The sequence below is a fragment of the Ranitomeya variabilis genome, chromosome 4 (assembly GCF_051348905.1).
Source record: "Ranitomeya variabilis isolate aRanVar5 chromosome 4, aRanVar5.hap1, whole genome shotgun sequence".
Taxonomy (NCBI): domain Eukaryota; kingdom Metazoa; phylum Chordata; class Amphibia; order Anura; family Dendrobatidae; genus Ranitomeya; species Ranitomeya variabilis.
Window position 1 is genome coordinate 681582592 of NC_135235.1, and position 15592 is coordinate 681598183.

General features: G+C 43.1%; 1 protein-coding gene across 1 annotated transcript; it reads left to right on the plus strand.

Moving 5' to 3' along the window:
- The first annotated feature begins 907 nt into the window (after positions 1–907).
- LOC143766364 (uncharacterized) lies at positions 908–11209 on the plus strand. The gene is made up of 6 exons (XM_077254005.1): positions 908–1053; positions 1183–1353; positions 1428–1551; positions 1635–1732; positions 2249–2339; positions 9916–11209. Exons 1-6 carry the CDS (start codon positions 982–984, stop codon positions 11040–11042), a joined length of 1683 nt encoding a protein of 560 aa, XP_077110120.1. The 5' UTR covers positions 908–981; the 3' UTR covers positions 11043–11209.
- The last annotated feature ends 4383 nt before the right edge of the window (positions 11210–15592 follow it).

Below are 15592 nucleotides of genomic sequence, written 5' to 3' on the forward strand. Positions count from 1 at the left end.
GAAATTCTCCCTCTTTCCATTGATTCCTCAGGGTCCTGCCTGAATGGCAGATGGCAGTCTTCTTGTACAAATGCCGCACAGTGCTGAGAATTCCAGCTTCCTATGGCATACCTTTTTAAAACCCCTTATGCAGTATGTATGCTATTCACACAATATAGTATTCAAACAGTGCTGACATATCTCAGCCGCACCTGTGCCATCCCTGCAGTGTACATCTATGTTCTGGTGCCCAAAAGAGTTCATATAGACAGTTGGTGGTGATGGCGTCAGTGACGGACTCTGGCCAAATATGTTTTTAGAGCCGTAGTAGAAGATGAAGATGTCGTCCTCATCATGAAGTAGTTATTTCTCCTGTCCCGTGTAATGAATATCTCCTGCAGTATTGCTAATGCCGATTCCAGTGTCGGTAAATGAGACGAGAATTAACGTTATGGAAGATGAGTCTATGAGGAACGTATTCAGCTGCCGACTCCGAGGAAGAGACTGCTTGTTGTCTGTGGCCTAAATATATAGGTTTTATTAGTAGATGTAAAGAAGAAAACTAAATACTGTAAAATAATAAAATAAATAAGAAATAAATTAATTAATAAAAAATAAAAACAGAGTGTTGTAAAATAATAAAAATACCTGCTTGGGTCCCCGCTGGTCTCTGTATTTCTTGGTCAATCCTAACGAGCTTGTGATTGGTACAGCCAATCAGTTGCTGAAGCAGTGAGCAACATAGCCAGTGACTTGGAGCCTGGAGGAGATGTCTTAGTCAGCAATTCAACTTATGTTCCAGTCCATACAAAACTAGAGAATATAATATATACACTTTCTATCTCCTCATATGTTTCCAATAATAATTGTATTATTATTACACAGGATTTTTATGATGTTACATCGGCTCATCCTCTCATTCAGGTCCCTACAATATCGGATCCTCTCAGTAAAGATCTTCTATACAAGATAATTTTTCTGAATTGCCCACCAAGGATAGATATGGACAGAGACAAGATGGCGGAGAGGATATTACAGCTCACCCTAGAGATCCTCTTCCGGCTTACTGGAGAGGTGAGAGATTCTGATGACGTCACATTACATCATTCTTATCTATGGCAATAACAGATGGACAGAACTGGAGAGGTGAGGACTCTGGAAATGTCTGTAGTGAGATTTATTAATGTGTCTCTCCATAACCAGGATTACACAGTAGTGAAGAAGACCTCTAGTGAGCGCTGTCAGGACCCTGTGCCTGAGGGATGGGGAAGCCCAATCACGAAGCCTCCACCTCACCCCCTGATCCATGAGGATATTAACGTCCAGAAGATCCTCAAACTCACCTACAAGATGATTGAGCTGCTGACTGGAGAGGTGACACTGCTGGGACATTATACAGTAACGCTGTGAATGTATTGCAGGGATGACGTTATCATTCTATGTGTCAGGTTCCTATAAGGTGTCAGGATGTCGCCGTCTATTTCTCCATGGAGGAGTGGGAGTATTTAGAAAAACACAAAGATCTGTACAAGGACGTCATGATGGAGGTTCCGCAGCCCCTCACATCACCAGGTAATAGACAGGACTAAATACACATGGCCTATAATTATCTGTATGTAAAGAATGTATTCAGTCCCTGTATATGTTTCCTCCAGATCTATCCAGTAAAAGGACAACACCAGAGAGATGTCCCCATCCTCTTCTTTCACAGGACTGTAAACAAGAAGATTACAGTGTTCCCCTGGATCATCAGGTAGATGGAGAGAAGGTGTCATGAGTAGTGATGAACGAGTGTACTCGTTGCTCGGGTTTTCCCAAACACGCTTGGGTGATCTCCCGAGTATTTGTTAGTGTTCGGAGATTTAGTTTTTGTTGATTTAGCTGCTTTATTTGCAGCTACTAGCCAGCCTAAGTACATGTGGGGGTTGCCTGGTTGCTAGGGAATCCCCACATGTAATCAAGCTGTCTAGTAGTCGCAAATCCTCTAGCTGTGGCAAGTAAAACTAAATCTCCGAACACTAACAAATACTCGGAGACCACCAGAGCTCGCTCGGGAAAACCCGAGCAACGAGTATATTCGCTCATCACTAGTCATGAGATCTCCCCTATGATGTGTAGACGGCTGTGAAGGTCTTGTGCTCAGTCTTGTTTATCCACAGTATTATATGTTTTATACTTGTGTAATGAGAACGGTGGAAATGGCAGGATTAGAGCTGATCATAGATGTGACTTCTCCATCTGTCTGTGACTATTACAATATTTGTTTCAGGGTGAAGATCTGGCCCATATTAATACTACAGAGACATATGTGAGGGGTGATGAGGGGTGTAAAGAGGAGATTCCTACATTTGACTACACAGGTGAGTTGTAACCACAAAATGCAGCGACGTCACAGATTCTTCATAGTCACCGGCTGTGGTTGCTATATCGGTGGTGTAGTCCGGTCGTATGACTATCGTGTGTGTGATCACCATTTTGCCTCTAGACCACAACATTCTCCTCCATCAAAAACTGTTTAAATTACTTTGGGCATTGAAAGCCCTTTTCTATACAGCTGGAAGATTCACCTAGCTAAATTAGAAGATGCTGGCCGTTACCTGCACAGATCTGTAAAGCTTTAAAGTCAACAGCATATGCAGAATGTGCTGACAAGTTAGAAAATCACTTGAAGAAAAATATTATGATGGGCCTGTAAGAGAAAGTGGAGGGTAATGATGCTGTTGGCTTCCTAGAACCGATATCTTATTGGATGAATCTCCCTTCTCTCCCTGCTGAATGTGGTCATTTGGTTCCTACGAGACCAGGTCCAGTCTTTCTGGCCAAACTTCGCTTTTCTGTTCAACAACATTAAATTTGCAGTGAGGCCAAGTGTGAATTTCTGTAGGATAGGAACAGAGTTTCCCTTTATGCTGACTTTTCAATTTCTTTTGAAACCAACTAACTTTAACCCTTTCACGACATGCGCCGTACATGTACTGCGCATGCCGTGTCTCCCCCTTTGATGTTGGCTCCGGCGCTGAGCCCACATCAAAGTCGCGACATGTCAGCTGTTTTGTACAGCTGACATGTGCGCGCAATAGCGGCGGGTGAAATCGCTATTCACCCGCCGCTATTTGCCACTGTCAAACGCAGACAGCGGCATTTAACCAAAGCTTCTGGCCGGGCGGCCGGAAATGACGTCATCGCCGACCCCTGTCACATGATCGGGGGTCGGCGATGTGTCAGGACAGTAACCATAGAGGTCCTTGAGACCTCTATGGTTACTGATGCCGGCCTGCTGTGAGCGCCCCCCTGTGGTCGGCGCTCACAGCACACCTGCATTTCAGCTACATAGCAGCGATCTGATGATCGCTGCTATGTAGCAGAGCCAATCGAGTTGTGCCAGCTTCTAGCCTCCCATGGAGGCTATTGAAGCATGGCACAGGTAAAAAAAAATGTTTTAAAAAATATGAAAAAAATTTAAAAAAACATAAAAGTTTAAATCACCCCCCTTTTGCCCCATCCTAAATAAAACAATAAAAAAAAATCAAACCTACACGTATTTGGTATCGCCGTGTTCAGAATCGCCCGATCTATCAATAAAAAAAAAGCATTAACCTGATCGCTAAACAGAGTAGCGAGAAAAAAATTCAAAACGCCAGAATAACGTTTTTTTGGTCGCCGCGACATTGCATTAAAATGCAATAACGGGCAATCAAAAGAACGTACCTGCACAAAAGTGATATTATTAAAAACGTCAGCTCGGCACGCAAAAAGTAAGCCCTCACCCGACCCCAGATCACGAAAAATGGAGACGCTTCGGGTATCGGAAAATGGCACTTTTTTTTTTTTTTTAAGCAAAGTTTTGATTTTTTTTTCACCACTTGGATAAAAAATAACCTAGACATGTTAGGTGTCTATGAACTTGTAATGACCTAGCGAATCACAATGGCAGGTCAGTTTTAGCATTTAGTGAACCTAGCAAAAACCCAAACAAAAAACAAGTGTGGGATTGCACTTTTTTTGCAATTTCACCGCACTTGGAATTTTTTTCCCGTTTTCTAGTAAAAGACATGGTAAAACCAATGGTGTCGTTCAAAAGTACAACTCGTCCCGCAAAAAATAAGCCCTCTCATGGCCATATTGATGGAAAAATAAAAAAGTTATGGCTCTGGGAAGGAGGGGAGTGAAAAACGAAACCGCAAAAACGAAAAAGGGCCGCGACTCGAAGGGGTTAAACAAGATTGTGATAAAGTATACAAATAACATAACACTTGTGCCATGATAAAGTAGCATTCAAAATAATAGCAGTGTGTTCACAAACATGAGTTAATCACACAATCTTTCTCCTAGTTTTTATTTCCAGCATTGGGAACAATGTACACTGTTTTCTAATTCAAAACATGAAGAGAAATGTAGATAATCTTTTACTACTTTACAGAAAATAACAAATAATGAACATTGTGCTGTTCTAATAAACAGCAGTGTCTGCATTGGTCTTTACAAACTCACAATGTGTATTTATTTGTGGATTTAGCATTCCTGTGAATCACTGACCTAATATTTAGTTGTTACCCACAGTGTTTTAGAAGTGCTTCACAACTATGTTGCACAGAGTCACCCAACTTTTGGCCCCGGTCACCTGTTATTCCACCCCAGGATGCTTGGACTACATCCCACAATTTTTTGGCATTTGTTGGTTTTGCCTCAGAAACGGCATTTTTAATGTCGCCCGACAAGTGTTCTATTGGATTAATATCCAAAGATTGGACTGGCCACTCCATAGCCTCTATATTGTTGGACTGGAACCAAGATTTTGCTTGTTTACTTGTGTGCTTAGGGTCGTTGTCTTGTTGAAACGCCAATTTTAATATATTCAAACTGGTCAATGATACCTGGTATGTGGTAAATAGGTCCGGCACCATAGTAAGAGAAACATGCCCATATCAAAATGCTTGCACCACCATGCTTCACTGTCTCCAGAGTGCACTGTGGCTTGAATGCAGAGTTTGAGGGTCGTCTGATGAACTTTCTGTGGCCTTTGGACCCAAAAAGAACAATTTTACTTTCATCAGTTCACAAAATGTTTCTCCATTTCTCTTTAGGCCAGTTGATGTGATCTTTGGCAAATTGTATCCACTTTATTACGTTTGTTTGCGGGGACTTCTTGCTAAGAGATTAGCTTGACACAAGTGTATCTAAGGGTACCGTCACACAGTGGCACTTTGATCGCTACGACGGTACGATCCGTGACGTTGCAGCGATATCCATACGATATCGCTGTGTCTGACACGCTACTGCGATCAGGGATCCTGCTGAGAATCGTACATCGTAGCAGATCGTTTGGAATTTTCTTTCGTCGCTTGATCACACGCTGACATCGCTGGATCGTTGTGTGTGACACCGATCCAGCGATGTGTTCGCTTGTAACCAGGGTAAACATCGGGTAACTAAGCGCAGGGCCGCGCTTAGTAACCCGATGTTTACCCTGGTTACCAGCGTAAACGTAAAAAAACCCAAACAGTACATACTCATATTCCGGTGTCTGTCCCCGGCGTCTCAGCTTCTCTGCACTGTGAGCGCCTGCCGGCCGGAAAGCGAGCACAGCGGTGACGTCACCGCTCTGCTTTCCGGCTCTGGTGCTTACACAGTGCAGAGAAGCACAGCGCCGGGGGACAGACACCGGAATGTAAGTATGTAGTGTTTGTTTTTTTTACGTTTACGCTGGTAACCAGGGTAAACATCGGGTTACTAAGCGCGGCCCTGCGCTTAGTAACCCAATGTTTACCCTGGTTACCTGGGGACTTCGGCATCGCTCCAGCGCCGTGATTGCAAAGTGTGACCGCAGTCTACGACACTGGAGCGATAATCATACGACGCTGCAACGTCACGAATCGTGCCGTCGTAGCGATTTAAATGGCACTGTGTGACGGTACCCTAACTGTCACAGTACTCACAGGTAACTTGAGACTGTCTTTAATCTTTGGCTGAGCCTTTGCCATTCTGGCTATTCTTCCATCCATCTGAATGGTAGTCTGCCATTTTCTTCCAGGTCTCTCAGGTTTAGCTTTCCATTTTAAAGCATTGGAGGTCATTTTAGCTGAGTAGCCTATCATTGTCTGCACTTCTTTATAAGTTTTACCCTCTCCAATCAACTTTTTAATCAAAGTACTCTGTTCTTCTGAACAATGTCTCGAACGACCCATATTTCTAAGGCTTTCAAGGAGAAATGCATGTGCAACATGTCCTGGCTTCACCCTTAAATAACGGCCACCTGATTCACATCTGTTTCTTCAAAGAATGATTGACCTCACTAATTGAACTCCACACTGCTATTATATTGAACACTCCCCCTTTAAATTAAAGGGAACCTATCACCCCCAAAATCGAAGGTGAGCTACGCCCACCGGCATGAGGGGCTTATCTACAGCATTCTGTAATGCTGTAGATAAGCCCCCGATGTCTCCTGAAAGATAAGAAAAAGAGGTTAGATTATACTCACCCAGGGGCGGTCTGATCCGATGGGCGTCGTCGTCCGGTCCGGGGCCTCCCATCTTCATAGGATGACGTCCTCTTCTTGTCTTGGCTCCGGCGTACTTTTCCTGTCCTGTTGAGGGCAGAGCAAAGTACTGCAGTGCGCAGGCACTGGACCTCTCTGACCTTTCCCTGCACCTGCGCACTGCAGTACTTTGCTCTGCCCTCAACAGGGCAGACAAAGTACGCCTGGGCCGGAGACACAGTGTGAAGACAAGAAGAGGACATCATCGTAAGAAGATGGGAGGCTCTGGACCGGACCTTGACGCCCATCGGACCGGACCGCAGCGGGACCGCCCCTGAGTGAGTATAAACTAACCTCTTTTTCTCATCTTTAAGGATACATTGGGGACTTACCTACTGCATTCCAGAATGCTGTAGATAAGCCCCTGATGCCGGTGGGCTTAGCTCACCTTCGATTTTTGGGGTGACAGGTTCCCTTTAATTATTCTAATAAACAGACTCAAAAACCTGCAGATTGTGAATGCAGAGTCTGCTGGTTTTCTTAGAATCTACTGCACCAACTGGTAAATTGTTTGACATGTGGTAATATAATTTATACCAAAAACAGTGATTAATCTGGTTAGTCATATTGGACTGCTATTATTATTATTATTATTATTATTTTATATAGCACCATTAATTCCATGGTGCTTTACATGAGAAGGGGTTACATCAAAATACAAATATCACTTACAGTAAACAAAACTAACAATGACAGACTGGTACAGAGGGAAGAGGACCCTGCCCTTGCGGGCTTACATTCTACAGGATTATGGGGAAGGAGACAGTAGGTCGAGGGTTGCAGTAGCTCCAATGGTGTTGAGGTGGCCGTGTGGTCTTTACAGGCTGTAAGCTTCTTTGAAGAGGTAGGTTTTCAGGTTTCTTTTGAAAGATCCAAAAGTAGTGGATAACCGGACGTGTTGGGGCACTGAATTCCAGAGGATGGGTGATATTCGGGACAAGTCTTGGAGGCGATTGGGTGAGGAGCGAATAAGCGTAGAGGAGAGGAGGAGATCTTGGGAGGACCGGAGATTACGTGAGGGAAGATATTGAGAGATTAGTGTGGAAATATATGGAGGAGAAAGGTTATGGCTTTGTAGGTCAGTGTTAGTAATTTAAACTGGATACGCTGGGAAATTGGGAGCCAGTGAAAGGATTTGCAAAGAGGGGAAGCAGGAGTGTAGCGAGGAGAGAGATTAATTAGTCAGGCAGCAGAGTTAAGGATGGACTGGAGGGGTGCGAGAGTGTTAGAAGCTAGGCGACAGAGGAGTATGTTGCAGTAGTCAAGGCGGGAGATGATTAGGGCATGCACGAGCATTTTGGTAGAGTGTGGGTTGAGGAAAGGACGGATTCTGGAAATATTTTTGAGCTGGAGGCGACAGGAGGTGGCGAGAGCTTGGATGTGCGGTTTGAAGGACAGGGCAGAGTCAAGGGTTACTCCGAGGCAGCGGATTTTGGGGACAGGGGAAAGTGTGATTTCATTTATTTTGATAGATAGATCAGGTAGGGAAGATATGCGTGATGGAGGAAGGATAATGAGTTCAGATTTGTCCACATTGAGCTTGAGGAAGCGAGAGGAGAAGAAGGAGGATATGGCTGATAGACACTCTGGGATTCTGGAGAGCAGAGAGGTGACATCTGGGCCAGAGAGGTAGATCTGAGTGTCATCGGCATATAGATGGTACTGGAAGCCATAGGACCTTATGAGTTGTCCCAGGCCGAGTGTATAGATTGAGAAGCGTAAGGGTCCTAGGACCGAGCCTTGGGGGACTCCAACAGAGAGGGGGCGAGATGAAGAGGTAGTATGTGAGTAGGAAAAGCTAAATGTGCGGTTGGCAAGGTATGAGGAGATCCAAGATAGAGCAATGTCTTTGACCCCAAAGGAAGAGAGGATCTGTAGTACGAGGCAGTGGTCAACTGTGTCAAATGCAGAGGACAGGTCTAGGAGGAGGAATATAGAGAATTGTCTGTTAGCTTTGTAAGTAAGTCGTTAGTAATTTTGGTCAGGGCAGTCTCAGTGGAATGGTGGGGACGGAAGCCAGATTGTAGGTTGTCGAAGAGAGAGTTAGATGCAAAGTGAGAGGAAAGTTCAGCATGGACGTGCTGCTCAAGGAGTTTGGAAGCAAATGGGAGCAAAGATACCTGAAGTTAGTGATAGGTTGAAGAGATGGGTTAGTTATGGGATTACTGTGGTGGTGAGGTTGGGGAGGAGATAGGGTCAAGTGCACAAGTGGTGAGGTGCGATTTGGCGAGAAGATGAGCAAGCTCCCCTTCAGAGATTTTGGAGAGTGAAGTTATGTGGCTTGGGCATTGGTCTCTCATACAAAGGAGTTGTGGTGGTTGGACAACAAAGACTTGCCTTGATGGTCTACCTTATTTTTGAAGTGTGTGGCAAAGTCCTCAGCAACTATTAGGGAACTCCGAGGGGGCAGTGGTGGGCGGAGGAGGGAGTTAAAAGTGTTGAACAACTGTTTGGGGTTGTGGGATAAGGAAGATACGAGGGTTGTGAAGTAGGCCTGTTTAGCAGAGGTTAGAGCTGATTTGAATGCCAGTGTTGCTTGTTTGAGTGCATTTTTGCGTGTAATTTTGAGTGTAATTTTGAACATTACTGGATATCTCTTAGCTGTGCGTGGCTGATGGCTGTAATAAACATTTATTTCACACCTGCAGGAGATGTGTTGGCTTCATGTAATCACTCCACGTCATAAATTATATTATGTTTTCAATAGGAAGGAAAAGGAATTCAGATAACTGCACAACCTCTACTGAAATGGAGAGCACTAATACTTTCTCTATTTTTCTGGTCAGTAGCTCCACGATAGTCCACCATAAATGAGTGCAACTTCAGTTTAATGTGTTGAGGCTGCTCTCCCCTCACACAAGTTGTTTGTTGGGGAGGTTTTTTTGTATGATTTGTGCTGGAATTCTGTTTGGATGTGCCTGTCAGTATTTTGATATTAGTATACTTAGGATCTCTGATTAAGCGCTCCAACTGTCAGCCTCAGGTGTTTTTACTTATAGCAGGATCCTTCCCATATAAATGTAGGCTTTAGCCCAAGAGAGGATTCACACAGGCAGGTTCTTGGCAATGAGAATTGCCTTTTCGTGGATGCTGAGTACACATATACTGGACAAGTTATGCACTCAGTATTCTCAATTTTTCTAATTTTCTAGAGCAGTAATGCAATTAACATTTCATATATTTCACGTTTCCATGCTATAGTGTTAGAGGGCTACTTTATTTGTTGGTTAGGTATGGAAATGGCTACTCTTAGTAAGCACCTGATCACACCTGTTTTCTGTTTGGATGTGCCAGTCAGTCTTTTGACATTGTCAGTTTTACAGACAGTTTAAGTAGAAATGTTAATAAATATAAATTTTGAGGATATTTTCTTAAAAAATAATTGTTTTTACTCTTAGAAGATGACTGTACCAGGAGATCAGAGGGACAGCTGACATCTTCAATTTTTAAAACAGATGACCTTGAGATCCCGCAGGATACAATTGAAGTGAATCCTATTACTCCAGATATACCATCATCCCTTCACAGCAAAGATCAATCATCTGATTCCTTGAAACAGGTCCTGTCTTCTGATTCATTACCAACTACTGAGGAAAATCAAAGTGACAAAATAAGTATTAAAAAACGAACTGCTCCTAAATCAGAAAAACCCTTTTCATGTTCAGAATATGGAAATAGTTTTCCCCTTGAAAAGTCTTTTCTTGAACATCAAACAATTCAGATATCAGAGAATAGGTTTTCTTGTTCCAAGTGTGGAAAATGTTTTAACCTGAAATCATATTTTGTTAAGCACCAGAGAACTCACACAGGGGAGAAGCCGTTTTCATGTTCAGAATGTGGGAAATGTTTTAACCGGAAACAGCATCTTGATTACCACCAGAGAACCCACACAGGGGAGAAGCCTTTTTCATGTTCAGAATGTGGTAAATGTTTTAACCGGAAACAGCATCTTGATAGCCACCAGAGAACCCACACAAGGGAGAAGCCTTTTTCATGTTCAGAATGTGGGAAATGTTTTAACTGGAAACAGGATCTTGATAGACACCAGAGAACCCACACAAAGATTAAGCCATTTTCGTGTTCAGAATGTGGCAAATGTTTTAGCCGGAAACAGCATCTTGACAGCCACCAAAGAACCCACACAGGGAAGAAGCCCTTTTCATGTTTAGTATGTGGGAAATGTTTTACAGAAAAATCAACTCTTGTTTCACACCAGAGAACTCACACTGGGGAGAAGCCCTTTTCATGTTTAGACTGTGGCAAATTTTTTATAAAGAAATCAAGTCTTACCAGTCATCAAAGAACTCACACAGGAGAGAAGCCATTTTCATGTTCAGACTGTGGAAAATGTTTTACACACCAGTCTACTCTTGTTACACATCAAAGAACTCACACAAGGGAAAAGCCATTTTCATGTTCAGAATGTGGAAAATGTTTTAACCACAAAGCGCATCTTAATATACATCAGAGAACCCACATGGGGGGAAGCATTTTTCCTGTTCAGAATGTGGAAAATGTTTTATGAAGAAATCATCTCCTCTTAGTTACCAGAGAAGTCACACAGGGTAGAAGCCTTTTTTATATTATTAATGTGGGAAATGTTTTACTTGGAAATCAACTCTTAATAAACATCAAATAAGTCACACAGGGGAGAAGCTTTTTTCATTTTCAGAATGGAGGTTTGCATAATTGTTTTTATTTTAACAGGACCAAATGTGAGGAAGGAGAAGGGGTTATCCAAGTAGTGGACAACCCCTTTAAACATCAAAAATACTACACAGAGAGAAGCCATTATCATACCTAGACTGTTAAAAATTAATTTATATTATTCCGTCTGTTACACTACAACATCCATAAAGGAGTGAACAGAAATGCACTAATTCAAAATTGTCATAAAATTATATTTATTAAATTCTTTAAAAAAAAATTAAAGTAATGGAACAGTAACAAAAAACAAACAAAGTAACATCAGATGTGAGGGACACAATAGGCTACTAGCCCCTTTAACCACACTGATTGCAGTATCTACAAGTACTAGAAACAGTATGCACTAGTAGATTAAGGAGTTAAATACAAACAGTCTTCACCTAGCTGATTATCTATGAGCATGAACTGGCTATATTCCTAGTTCCTTAATTTTAAATATCAAGTTGCCACTGGTCCTCACGCGTCTGAGTCAGATTAGAGACTCCCCAAGATGCATATAGAGATGCATACAGAAATATTTCTGAGTATACTTACAATGTGTGGGGCTGGTGCCGTGTCCCTCCACCACACGCAGGCATACGTAGCATAGTTGTGTGTGCTAGCCTTCTTTTTTTCTTTTTTTTATACACCCAAAAGCCCAAAAAAATTAATACAGTCTGTTATGTCAGGCTGAGTTATGTTGTATCTGGTTTTGAAAAATCGTATTTCAACAGGCATACGTATCATAGTTCTGTGTGCTAGCCTTGGTCAAATTTTTTTTGGTTAAATTCGCAAAAAACACTAATAGTCTGTGATGTCAGGATGAGTTCTGTTGTATCTGGTTTAGAAAAATCGTATTTCAGCAGGCATACGTAGCATAGTTCTGTGTGCTAGCCTTGTGCCACTCTTTTTTTTTTTGGGGGGGGGGGGTTAAATTCACCAAAAAGCCCCAAAAAACATAATACAATCTGTTATGTCAGGCTGAGGCCTGGTGTTTGAAAAATCGTAGCTTTGGAGGCATACTGTTCAGATATAATTTAGCTCCAAATAAATACAATTGTGTTGAGCTTTTGAAATAGTGCAGTAGTCCATTTAAAATGGGCAAGGGACGGGGAAGTGGATGTGATGCTGAGGACGAGGCTGTGGCCAAGGTGAAAGTGGGCCACAACAAAGACCCACATCTTCTCGCTCGACCTTCCTGTCACAGTTTCCAGGGGACCACATCACACTATTGAAGCCAGAGCAGTGTGAAACGGTTGTTGGTTGGATAGCGGATAATGCTTCCAGTCACTTTGCCGCCACCACCATGTCTTCCATACGGTCAAGTCTGAGTAGCCGTGAGTGTGGTCCGGATATTCCTCACCCTGTTCATCCTTCATCCCACCATGCCGAGTGCCCTGAGACAACTGATCCCACACTTGGACACTCTGAAGAGCTGTTCAGTTTTCCATTTCAAGATTCTGGACTCAGACGGTCAACTTGAAGTGGGGACAGATGAGATCGCATGTAGAGGTGCCCAAAGCTTATACCAGCCCCGGTCACACGAAGGCGATGGTGGGAAAGTGTCACGAAAGGTGGACGATGATGAGACACAATTGCCAGAAAGTCAGGAGGAGCAGGGTGCGGATGTGGAAGACGAGGTGATGGATGACATAGAGACTGACCCAACCTGACAGGAGGACATGCAGAGCGAGGACAGTAACACACATGGGGAAGGAGGCATATCACCCCAACACACAGGAAGAAGCAGTGTGGTGGCCACAGACAGAAGGCGTGCATCCGTTCCCCGTAACACCAACATGAGTGAAGTTGCCATTGCAACTGTTAGATCTTTCCGAGTCTGGTTATTTTTTACAGACTCTGCCGATAATCTCAAACAGGCCATTTGCCACACCTGCCATGCCTGCATCAGCAGGGGTAGCAAAACAACCAGCCTGACCACCACCAGCATGATCAGGCACATGGCAGCAAAGCATCCGACTTTGTGGGCCGAACCCCAGGCCCCAGGAACGCTGTCTGCAGATGACACCACCTCTTCTTCCACTGTTTTGCGTAGAAGCCAATCCCCAGTCCACCGTGCATGTGAAGATGCCTCTAGCCCTGCACCTGTTGTTGCCCACAGTCAAGCAGCACCATCGTCAAGCCCGTCCACATCCTTGTCCAAGCACAGCCTTCAGTTGTCTATACCCCAGTCTTTGGAACGCAAGGGGAAATACCCAGCCAACGCCCCAGAGGCCACAGTCCTAAATTCTAACATTTTTTTCTGCTTGCGCAATGAGCGCGAGCGGAATCGCGATCCGACCGCGCCCATTAACTAGTTAAATGCCGCTGTCAAACGCTGACAGCGGCATTTGACTAGCGCTCTTGGCCGCGCGGCCAGAAGGCCTCGCACCGCTGACCCCCGTCACATGATCGGGGGGTCATCGGTGCATTGCCATAACAACCAGAGGTCTCCTTGAAACCTCTATGGTTGTTGATGGCCGATTGCTTTGAGCGTCACCCTGTGGTCGACGTTCAAAGCAACCCTGCATTTCTGCTACATAGAGGTGGTCACCTCTATGTAGCAGAGGCGATCGTGTAGTGCACACTTCTAGCCTCCTATGGAGGCTATTGAAGCATGCCAAAATAAAAAAAAAAAAAGTGTTTAAAAATATTAAAAAAATAAAAAATATGTAAAAGTTCAAATCACCCCCCTTTCGCCCCAATCAAAATAAAACAATAAAAAAAAAAATCAAACCTACACATATTTGGTTTTGCCGCGTTCAGAATCGCCCGATCTATCAATAAAAACAAAGGATTAACCTGATCGCTAAATGGCGTAGCGAGAAAAAAAATCAAAATGCCAAAATTATGTTTTTTAGGTTGCCGCGACATTGCATTAAAATTCAATAACGGGCGATCAAAAGAACGTATCTGCACAAATGCACTTTTTTTGCAATTTCATCGCACTTGGAATTTTTTCCCATTTTCTGTTACACGGCATGGTAAAACCAATGGTATCGTTCAAAAGTACATCTCGTCCCGCAAAAAATAAGCCCTCACATGGCCATATTGATGGAAAAATTAAAAAGTTATGGCTCCGGGAAAGAGGGGAGCGAAAAACGAAAACGAAAAAATGAAAAAAGCTCCGGGGTGAAGGGGTTAAACTAACAGTCTCCTGTCTCCAATCACGTCATTCAGACTGCATTGTTGGGTATTCTCAAAATCTTAACTGCAAACAGACATCATTTTGTGTCACATTAGTCAACTTTATAGTCTTGCAAGGATTTGAAGTATTCTGTTTCACTCGCTTTTGGACTAACTGGTGATATTTTTATCAGCCCCAACTCTGAAGTTTTTACAAGTTTTGGTGGAAGAGATGCAGATTCTTTCCTTTTTTTTTTCCTTGCAGTCACTTCTCCGTAATAGTGATGAGCGAGTATACTTATTGCTCGGGTTTTCCCGAGCACGATCGGGTGGTCTCCGAGTATTTGTTAGTGTTTGGAGATTTAGTTTTCATCACCACAGCTGAATTTACAGCTACTAGCCAGTCTGAGTACAAGTGGGGTTGCCTGGTTGCTAGGGAATCCCTACATGTGTTCAAGCTAGCTAATAGCTGTAAATCATTCAGTTGCCGCGATGAAAACTAAATCTCTGAGCATACTCGGAGACCACCCAAGCGTGCTCGGGAAAACCCGAGCAACGAGTACACTCGCTCATCACCACTCCTTAACTCTGTGTGATTTTATATGTGATTTTTTTATTTGCACATTGAGAAATGGATTTGGTAGGGGTAGAACGCACTTTTCTGACATTTAAAAAAAATATTTTTGAAACCATGCCTTCTTTAAAGTCCACAATCTTGCAATGTACGATCTTTGCCTACAGTTTAACAGTTCAATGAATGCTTTTCTTTGCCATCAGAAGACGATTTCAAGGAAGCAACATTATTTTCTTTATCTGATACTATAACAGTCGGAAAAAAAAATAATGATCTTCAAGTGTTTCTATGGAGAAAACGCACACTTTGCATGGAGGTGTAATTAATTTTTTTGGCGTGGAAATGCCATTTACTTATATATGTTGGAAATCTTGCACTAAAGCCCCATTAATAATCACGTGAGTAGATTAACTTAGACCTTTTATGTCTATCATTGGCGACTTCTGGATGTACAAAATGAATATTGTGAAGTGGATTTTCATCCATCCAATATGTCGGTTCCAAAGCCTAATGGGGTGCATATGACTGACTATGCAGCAGGGCTGGCCTTGCTGCCAATGTGTAAAACAAAGGAGTACGGAGTACAAAATGAATATTGTGAAGTGGATTTTCATGGGCCCATCCAGTATGTGGGTTCAAAGGCTTATTGGGGTGCATATGAATTGGTAGCAGGGCAGGCCTTGCATTCA

Coding starts and splice junctions, on each gene's coding strand:
- LOC143766364 (XM_077254005.1), top strand. CDS start 982: ATGGACAGAGACAAGATGGCGGAGAGGATATTACAGCTCACCCTAGAG. Junction 1,054..1,182: donor TCTTCCGGCTTACTGGAGAG/GTGAGAGATTCT, acceptor CTCCATAACCAG/GATTACACAGTAGTGAAGAA. Junction 2,340..9,915: donor TCCTACATTTGACTACACAG/GTGAGTTGTAAC, acceptor TTTTACTCTTAG/AAGATGACTGTACCAGGAGA.